At 66.7% G+C, this 9,007-nt stretch overlaps 1 protein-coding gene across 1 annotated transcript; it reads right to left on the bottom strand.

The window, feature by feature from the left end:
- Positions 1-707: 707 nt before the first annotated feature.
- DPP7 (dipeptidyl peptidase 7) lies at positions 708-5,560 on the bottom strand. Its single transcript, XM_043917118.1, has 13 exons — positions 5,218-5,560; positions 4,708-4,821; positions 4,491-4,630; positions 4,243-4,406; positions 3,904-4,039; positions 3,746-3,827; positions 2,858-3,024; positions 2,647-2,707; positions 2,123-2,241; positions 1,705-1,861; positions 1,503-1,567; positions 1,172-1,242; positions 708-1,066 (listed from the first exon to the last, which is right to left on the bottom strand). The coding sequence occupies exons 1-13, from the start codon at positions 5,297-5,299 to the stop codon at positions 958-960; spliced, it is 1,467 nt and encodes a 488-aa protein (XP_043773053.1). The 5' UTR covers positions 5,300-5,560; the 3' UTR covers positions 708-957.
- Positions 5,561-9,007: the final 3,447 nt, after the last annotated feature.

Genomic DNA, 9,007 nt, shown 5'->3' with positions numbered 1-9,007 from the left:
GGCGATGGACAGGGAGGCCTGGTGTGCTGCAGTCCATGGGGTTGCAGAGAGACACGACTGAGCAACTGAACTGAAGTGACTAGGGTGTGGCTTTCCAGCAAGAAGCCAGATCCCTGGGCTGGGCCCTTGTGGGCCGGGCTGACCCTTTCCCCGGGTGTGTGAGGAGACATGCTGCTGCTGCTGGCAGCCTCTGCCTACGCAGCAGCCCCCGGCCTCCAGGGCCTGCCCGCCCTGGTTCACCCACAGTGGGCACTTGTCCGGCGGCCCTCCTGTGTCCGTCCTGTGAGGCCGCCGCCCCCTCTCGCCCACAGCCCAGCGGGGCTTCTCTCAGGTCTGCAGGGCCTGCCTCCTGTGGCTGCTGGCCGCCTGTGTGCAGAAGCCCAGCCGAGGGTCCACGGTGCGCCCACCCCCACGCCGCAGCCCAGGGGCCGCTCAGGCAGTGGTTCGTCCGAACTCCGGACTGCAGGCCTCCTCCTGGACGCTCTGCGGCCCGGCGGGGACAGTCGGCCCAGGGAAGCAGGTTGCCCTCCACCCTGTGCAGGCCTGGCCCCAAGCAGGTGGATTTGGGGGTTGCGGGGCCACTGCAGTAGTTAGGGGGAGAGGACGGCTGAGAAGGGTGGAGGCTCGTTGGGGCGGCCGTTGGTTGTGGCTCGGGTTTTCCTGCAGCGGTAAAGGCCCCGCGCCCAACACGCAGGACAGCACGCGGAGCCGAGGACTCTGCTTTATTCAACAGCTGAGTTGAGGAGGTGGTGTGAGCCTGCCAGGGTCCAGGGCCTCAGAAGGGACAGGGGTAGGACCCGGCATGCCTGACAGGCCAGCAGTGTTTGTCCAGCGCCTCCTTGGGCAAGGCCCTGCCCACCCTGGCACGGCTCCGGCTGCAGGAGCTGGGGCCTGGCGCCTGCCCCTGCCTCGCCTCAGGCCCCAGCCGGTGGTCTCTGGCCCTGCGGCGGGCAGCCTTCATCCCCGGAGCCGAGTGCCCCTCGCCGCCTCCACCCACTTGCCGATGAGAGCGGCCTCCAGCCTGCGGGCCTCCACCACGGATGCAGGGTCGTCTGGGTGGGAGGCTCTGGAGGCGGGCAGGGAGGCGCTCAGCTGGGCTGGCCGGCCCTGAGCCCTGCCACCCTCGCCCGCCCAGACCGGGCACCGCGCCCCCTCCCCAGGCGGGCCGCACCTGAGGTCCAGGTGGTGCGCCCCCCCGCGGATGGTGATGGCGAGCACAGATGCGCTCAGGTTACTCTGGATCTGTCGTTGGAGGAGACTGCGTCAGGGGCGCGAGCTCGGGGCTGAGCCCCCAGCCCCCCGGCTGCTCGTCCCGGCAGGTAGGATGTGGCCCCCGCAGGGGCTTGAGGAAAGTGGCTCCGTTATAAAGGAAAGGTGACTGTGAACGAGTAGACGCCAGGCCACCGGAAGGAGAAGGAGAACCAACGGAGGGAGAGGAAGCAGCGATGTGTGGGGAGTGCGGCCAGGAGCCACGCCCGCGGCCCAGCTCCCGTGTGACTCACCCCGCCCCGCGCCCAGGGGTCCAGGTCTCCGTTGGAGAAGATGATGTTGCTGGCAGCTGTGAGGTCTGAAAGGGGCGGAGGGAGCGTGGTGGGCACGGGGGGCCCCCTCAGCCTGACCCAGGAGCCGGGTCCTGGAGCCTGGGAAACAGCCTGCTCAGTGCAGGGGGAGGAACCGCGCCCCCACCCCCGCCATAGGCCTCACCAGCCCCCCCAAAGCTGGTCTGCAGCCAGTCCTGCCGGGGCCACACGCCCCACGTGTCCAGGCAGTACTGCTGGCGCTGGGCTTCAGTGAAGGGCAGCTCCGGGAAGAGGTCTGACACGTTGTTGCTGGAGAACGTCAGGTTGATCTCAGTGCAGGCCTGCGGGATGCCGCGCCATGATCAGGCCGGCCCATGCAGCCCCGGGCCCCCAGCCCCCTGCACCCGGCCGCCCCGGGCCCCCAGCACCCCCCTGTACCTGGCCGCCCTGGGCCCCCAGCACCCCCCTGTACCCGGCCGCCCCGGGCCCCCAGCAGCCCCCGTACCCGGCAGTCCCAGGGCCCCCAGCACCCTCGTACCCGGCCGCCCCGGGCCCCCAGCACCCCCCGTACCCGGCCGCCCCGGGCCCCCAGCCACTCGAACCTGGTAGTCCCAGGCCTTGGCGTCACTGCCCAAGCCGCAGCCCGTGGGGTCGGCACAGGCCTGGTACTGCAGGTAGATCTCATAGCAGGGCTCTGTGCCAGAGGAGTTGTACACCAGCCCTGGGGGAGAGGGCTGCTGGGACCAGGTGCCTGGACACCCACCCTGTCTGCATAGAGGGGTTCTGCAGGGGCCCCGTGGGCCCAGCGAGGAGTGGGGTGTTGGTCCCGGGGGGCGGGCTGTGCTGTCCGCTCTGTCTGGGTTGCTCAGGGCTGCGAGACAGCCCACCTGACATGCCCCTCCCAGCAGGGGGGTCTGGGGTGGGGTGTGCCGCCCTTTGCACTGGGGGCCTTCCAGAGGCCGTGCTCCGCGGGGGGATGGCCACGGGGGATGGCCTCTTCCTCCCCAGGGGTCAAGTGCCAGCCTCCGTGCTCCCCACCCCACACCGCCCTCCCTGGGCCTGGCTGCCCCCCACCAACTCGGGGCCCCTGCACTCAGCAGCGGCCGGGGCAGGGGGGCAGACGCACCGGCCAGCGCGCGAAGCCCCGCGATCCTTGAGCTCTTGCTCAGCAGCCGGCTGCAGCCAACCTGGGGAACATGGTGCCTCAGCAGCCGCGCCCCCCGCCCCCCTCCGGTCCCAGGGCTGAGCGGGCACAAGGCCCTGGGGCGGCCCGCTCTGAGCACCCAGGGTGGCTGGGCCCCGCCCCGGGTTCCAGACAGCAGGGGCGGGCGCCGTGCCTGGACGGGGTGGGCAGGAAGGTGGCCCACAAAGTCGGTGGCGTACGGGTAGTCCATCATGGCCAGCACGGTGAAGGCGTTCCGAGCGAAGCCAAAGAGCTGGGTGAGGTCCTTTGGTCCAGAGAGGGGCTGGCAGGTACCAAACTCCTGGCTGACAATGTGCGGGGCTGCGGGGGGGTGGGGGGGGACGCGGGCCTGTGGGGGCTGTGGGGGGGGGACGCGGGCCTGTGGGGGCTGCGGGGGGGGACGCGGGGCTGTGGGGGCTGCAGTGGGGGGGGACGCGGGGCTGTGGGGGCTGCGGGGGGGGAGACGCAGGCCTGTGGGGGCTGTGGGGGGGGACGCAGGCCTGTGGGGGCTGTGGGGGGGGACGCAGGCCTGTGGGGGCTGTGGGGGGGGACGCGGGGCTGTGGGGGCTGCGGGGGGGGACGCGGGGCTGTGGGGGCTGCGGGGGGGGACGCGGGGCTGTGGGGGCTGCGGGGGGGGGCGCGGGCCTGTGGGGGCTGCGGGGGGGGACGCGGGGCTGTGGGGGCTGCAGTGGGGGGGGGGACGCGGGGCTGTGGGGGCTGCAGTGGGGGGGGACGCGGGGCTGTGGGGGCTGTGGGGGGGGACGCGGGCCTGTGGGGGCTGTGGGGGGGGACGCGGGGCTGTGGGGGCTGTGGGGGGGGACGCGGGGCTGTGGGGGCTGCAGTGGGGGGGGACGCGGGCCTGTGGGGGCTGCGGGGGGGGACGCGGGGCTGTGGGAACTTCGGTGGGGGGGACGCGGGCCTGTGGGGGCTGCGGGGGGGGACGCGGGGCTGTGGGAACTTCGGTGGGGGGGACGCGGGCCTGTGGGGGCTGCAGGCCCATGCAGGGAGGCGGGATGGTGGCGGGGTGCAGAAGCCACCTCACCTCCCTGCTGGAACAAGTCCCTGATCTGCCGGAACGCGTCCTGCACGGCCCGGGCACACTCAGGGCTCTGGCCTTGGAAGTCCTGGAGGGAAGAAGGGTGGGGCTGCACCCACCATCGGGGCTGCCCAGGGTAGGGAGGGGCCGGGGCCTTGGCTTACTGCGGAGACATCCTGGAAGAACTGGTAGGGGTCGCCGAGGCCTGCCGCCGAGACCACAGGGGCGCTGGCCGCCAGGGCCCCAGCCACGAGGTGCGGGTACTTGATCCTCAGGTAGGCGCTGAGCATCCCCCCGTAGCTGGTGCGGTTGCGGAGTTAGCTCAGGGCACCCCCAGTGCCCCACCGTCTGCAAGGGAGACTCGGCGGCCTCTCAGCGTGCAGGCTGTGCCGCCGACACCCACGTCCTCCCACCCCGTGCCTCCCAGGAGCGTCCCAGACCCACAGAAGCTCTGGGCGGGGCCAAGCACGCTTGCTGGGGGGAGAGAGGAGACAGGGACACACCTGCCACCAAAGGCGATGGCTGGGGCGTCAGGGGCCTCGAGCTCCTGCCGCAGCGCCCGGAGCAGCCCCGCGAAGTCAGCCAGGGCCTGCTCCACCGTCAGCAGCTCCGTGTACCCGCGCCCTGTGGACCGCTCGCCAAAAGGCAGAGACTTTCCGTAGTAACGCTGCAGGCGGGTGGGCGGGTGGGCAGACTGACTCTGAGCCCCCAGGGCGACCCCCCCATGCCCCCCGGCCTGGCCGGTACCCACGTGCTCGGCAAAGACGACCAGGGCCCCCTGCTGCGCTGCCAGCTCCAGGATGAACCCCGAGTTGTTGGCGAAGGACCACACGTCCCCCTCGTTGCCGGTGTAGAAGAATATGGGCCCCTCGCCCCTCTTCCAGAACTTCTCTGTCGGGTGGAGGTGGGTGAGGTGGGGGGAGGGCACCCCCTCACCAGCAGTGGGCGCTGTCCCCGGGGCCACTCACCTGTCAGCAGGAACCGCTGAAGAAAGGTCTTGTTCCCAAACCTCTCAAAGTTGAAATGGTCCAGAAGCTGCTCGAAGTAGGCCTCCTGAAACTCAGGGTCCCCGAGTCTGTGGGCTGGAGGGCACCACGCTCAGCAGGGGTGGGGGCAGCCATCGGGCCGCAGGGGACGGGGTGGGGGGGCCCGGGGAGCGTTCAAGGTGGATGGGAGGGAGTGGGGGGGGGGTCGCGGGGGATGGGAGGGAGCCGGGTGGGGGGGCGCGGGGATTGGGGGTCCAGTGGGGGTCGCGGGGGATGGGAGGGAGCCGGGTGGGGGGGTGCGGGGATTGGGGGTCCAGTGGGGGTCGCGGGGGATGGGAGGGAGCCGGGTGGGGGGGGCGCGGGGATTGGGGGTCCGGTGTGGGGTCGTGGGGGATGGGGGTTGCAGCCCGGGGGTGAGTGCGGGGGTGCCTGGCGCGGGTTGAGGGGGATGGGAGGGGGCCCGGCGGGGTGGGGGCCTTGGGCCACACTCACCCCTGGCCTCCAGGCCTCGCAGCTGCAGTCCCAGCAGCAGGACCAGGGCCCAGGGCAGGGTCAGCCAGGGATGGGGGCTCATGTCCACTTCGCCCCGCAGCTTCGGGTCAGGCGGTTGGGGTCACATGACCAGCGGGAACCCCTCACGTGACGGCTCGGGCGGGGCTGTGAGCAGCACTTCCCTACTCGCCCTTCCGTCTGCGTCACCGTGGAGACGGTCACCGTGGGGGCACGGGAGTGGGCTGAGGGCTGCAGGGTCCGTGCTGGGGCAGGGGTGTGCCTGCCCAGCCTCCCATCCTCCGCGGCCGCTGCGAGCTCAGGCGCCATGCCACGCGCGTGTGGCTGGGAGGGGACCTCCCTGCCGCCCGGCCCCCTCCCGGCCCAGCCAGTCTCCAGAGCCCGGCTGGGGAAGGCCTGCCCTTGAGGGGGGAGGAAGGGAGACTTCAGAAGACAGGGCCGGCGGGAGGACAGCTCTCAAGCCCTGGGGTGAGGGGTGGGGTCAGTGGCCCTGGGAAAGGAGCCCAGCGCCTGAGAGACCTCGAGGGCCACGTGGCAGGCAGAGGAGGGTGGGCCGGGCCTCAGAGCCCACGCAGGAGCTGGGCGGCTCGCTCGGATGCTGAGCTGGAACCTGGGACCCTCTCCCGCCCCCTCAGGCCAGCCCCTCTCTGGCGATCCGGTACCCAGAGGACAGAAGGGCCCCCACTGCCCTGGTGCCAGTCCAGGGCCTGGAGGGGCCAGGCAGGCCAAGCAGGTGGCCTGCTAGGTCTCAGGCAGGGCTGTGTTGACCACAGTCCTGCTGGGGATGCGGCCTGTGAGCCGGGCCCGGAGCGGGTGGGTGGGGGGTGGCCCCGCACGCGTGGCAGAGGGGAGGGAGCCGCCCGTCCCCACTCCCAGGACGGTCCCTGGCCCACGGGACCCTGGTGCCTGCCCAGGCCTCGCCTGTCCGGTGCTGGACCCGCTGGAAAGCAGCTGGCCTGGGGCTGGGCGGGGAGGGAGCCGCGTGCCCCGCCCCGCGGGGCCCCAGGCTGGGCTCAGTGTGGTGACAATGACTGCCCACCAGCTGACTCCGCCCTGTGGGTGTGGCCGCCCTGAGGTCACCCAGGGCCACAGCACAATCACCCCAGTCCCTTTCCCGCGTCCCCATCCCTACACACCCTTGGGTCCCTCGCGCCCCCGCGCCCCCACCCCCGTCCCCATGCCCCTGTGCCCCTACCCCTGCGTCCCCACGCCCCTCTGCTCCCGCCCCTGCGTCACCATGCCCCTCTGCTCCTACCCCTGCGTCCCCGCGCCCCTCTGCCCCCGGCCCTGCGTCCCCCTGTGCCCCCGCCCCTGCGTCCCCCTCTGCTCCTACCCCTGCGTCCCCGCGCCCCTCTGCCCCCGCCCCTGCGTGCCCCTGTGCCCCCGCCCCTGCGTCCCCGTGTCCCCCACCTCTTATCTCTGCATGCCAAAGTGGCCCTGCTCCCGCGTCCCCTTGGGCCTGTTCCTGTGCTCCCGGCCCTGCATCTAGGGGCGCCTGTCCTGTGTTGAGAGGCCCGCCTCTTCACGGAGGAGTCGCTTCCCATGGATGGCAGCCCCTCCTCTGTCAGCTAAGAGGCTGGACCCCGACCCACCGCAGGCCCACCGCATAACCCCTGCAGATGCTCCAGGCGGCTCCTCCATGCCTGGGTAGCAGCGGGAAGTCCCAGAGAGGAGCATCTGATTCCTCTGAGACTCCAGCCACGACTTGTGGCCCTGAGCACGCAGGTATGTCTGGGGGACCAGATCCCTCTCCCCAACTGCCCAGGGCCACTGACTCTGGGGACAAAGCTGGGGCCTGATTCCCCCTCCACAGCCCCTGGATCTGGAAGCCAGGCCCAGCCCCTTACCAGAGTCTACCCTACCCCTTTTAGACCTCAGAGCCGCCAGGAACCAGAGGTGGGCACTTGGGATGCACAGAGATTCCCAAAGTAGACCCCAGGGCTCTCAGCTCTGACCCACGCAGCACCTGCAGTTAAGGCCGTGTTCATCTGTGTGTGTGAAATTACACGCTTCAACCACATTTAAATACATCAGCTGTAAGTTCATCCATACTGTTGTGCAACTATCATCATTAACTCTCAAACTGTTTCATCTTCCCAAACAGAAACTCCTCACTCATTAAACAACACCTCCCCCAGGCTGTTGATGGTTCAGTCATCAGTCGTGTCTGACTCTGAGACCCCCATGGGCAGCAGCCCGTCAGGCTCCTCTGTCCGTGGGCGTCTCCGGGCAAGAACACTGGAGTGGGCTGCCATTCTCTTCTCCAGGGATCTTCGTGACCCAGGGGTCGAATCCGTGTCTCCTGCACTGGAGGTGGATTCTTTACCACTGAGCCCCCTCCCCCCAATCCCGGGATGACCTCTGTTGTCTTGTCTCTATGAGTCTGCTTATTCTAGAGACCTCACACAAGTAGAATCACACGCAATTTATCTTTGTTTCTGGCTTTCACTGAGCATCAAGTCTTCAACGCTCATCCATGTTGTAGCCTGTGTCAGGATTCCCTTCCTTTTTTCCAGATAAATATCAATTATATTCCGTTTATGGACAGAGCACATTGTGCATATCCATTGATCCATCAGTGGACACCAGATTGTTTCCACCTCTCACCCGTGTTTAAATCGCGGCTGTCAATTCGGGTGTGCGATAATCTCTTCAAGACCTTGCTTTCAGTGTGGGGGCGGGTACGCCTGGAAGTGGGAGTGCAGGACCACGTGGTAATTCTGTTCACTTCCGAGGAAGCTCCACTCTGCTTTTCACGGCATTTGCATCATTATACATCCCAACCAGCAGTGCACAGAAGTTTCCATTTCTCCACATCCTCTCCAACACTTGTTTTGTTGAGAGATAGCATTGCCACAGTGGGAGTGGTCTCTCACTGTGACTTTGATTGGCATTTTCCTGACTAGTGACGTCACCTTCTCATGCACTTTGTGAGCGTGTGTGAGTCTCTGGAGAGACGTTTGAAGGGGCGAGGGGCGTCTCCAAGCAGGGCTCAGTGCTCTCAGCTCTGATCCAAGGGGCACCCGCAGTTGTGTCAAAGCTGACATGTGTGTGCATGTATTAAATTATACACATAATGTGCCCTTTTAACATAAAAAGTGTTTCCACCGTTTATTCATTGTTGTGTTTTTTTTGTTGTTTAATTTGGGTTTTTTTTTTTTTTTTAGTTTTTTCGTTTGTTGTTGAGTTTCAAGAGTTTTTGTTCTTGAGTTTTAGAGGTTTTAAAAAGTATATTTTGGTTATTAAACCCTTATTGGAAACTGTCTTCTCCCGTCTGTCCCGTGGGGCCTGTGAACTCCTGACAGCGTCCTCTAGCGTGCAGAGGTTATTTTGATGACAGCCAAGCAAACAGATGGGGGGAAATGGAAACAGGGACAGACTTTCTTTTCTTGGACTCCAACATCACTGCTATGACAAACCTAGACAACGTATTAAAAAGCAGACACATTGCTTTGCCAACAAAGGTCTAGTCAAAGCTATGGTTTTTCCAGTAGTCAGGCAAAGGCTGAGCACCGAAGAATTGATGCTTTTGAACTGTGGTGTTGGAGAAGACTCTTGAGAGTCCCTTGGACTGCAAGGAGATCCAACCAGTCCATCCTAAAGGAGATCAGTCCTGGGTGCTCATTGGAAGGACTGATGCTGAAGCTGAAACTCCAATACTTTGGCCACCTGCTGCGAAGAGCCAACTCACTAGAAAAGACCCTGATGCTGGGAAAGACTGAAGGCAGGAGGAGCAGGGGACGACAGAGGATGAGATGGTTGGATGGCATCA

The sequence above is a fragment of the Cervus elaphus genome, chromosome 11, assembly GCF_910594005.1.
Source record: "Cervus elaphus chromosome 11, mCerEla1.1, whole genome shotgun sequence".
Taxonomy (NCBI): domain Eukaryota; kingdom Metazoa; phylum Chordata; class Mammalia; order Artiodactyla; family Cervidae; genus Cervus; species Cervus elaphus.
Note: the sequence above shows the minus strand (reverse complement) of the source record. Positions and strands in the feature narration are given on the sequence as shown.

What these genes read in the sequence shown, in the direction of transcription:
- DPP7 (XM_043917118.1), bottom strand. Translation starts at nt 5,299, where the DNA reads ATGAGCCCCCATCCCTGGCTGACCCTGCCCTGGGCCCTGGTCCTGCTG. An exon ending in GCGAGGCCTGGAGGCCAGGG is followed by an intron (nt 4,822 to 5,217) that starts GTGAGTGTGGCC and finishes GGTGCCCTCCAG; the next exon opens with CCCACAGACTCGGGGACCCT. An exon ending in ACCCCTGGGCGCGGGGCGGG is followed by an intron (nt 1,243 to 1,502) that starts GTGAGTCACACG and finishes CTCCAACGACAG; the next exon opens with ATCCAGAGTAACCTGAGCGC.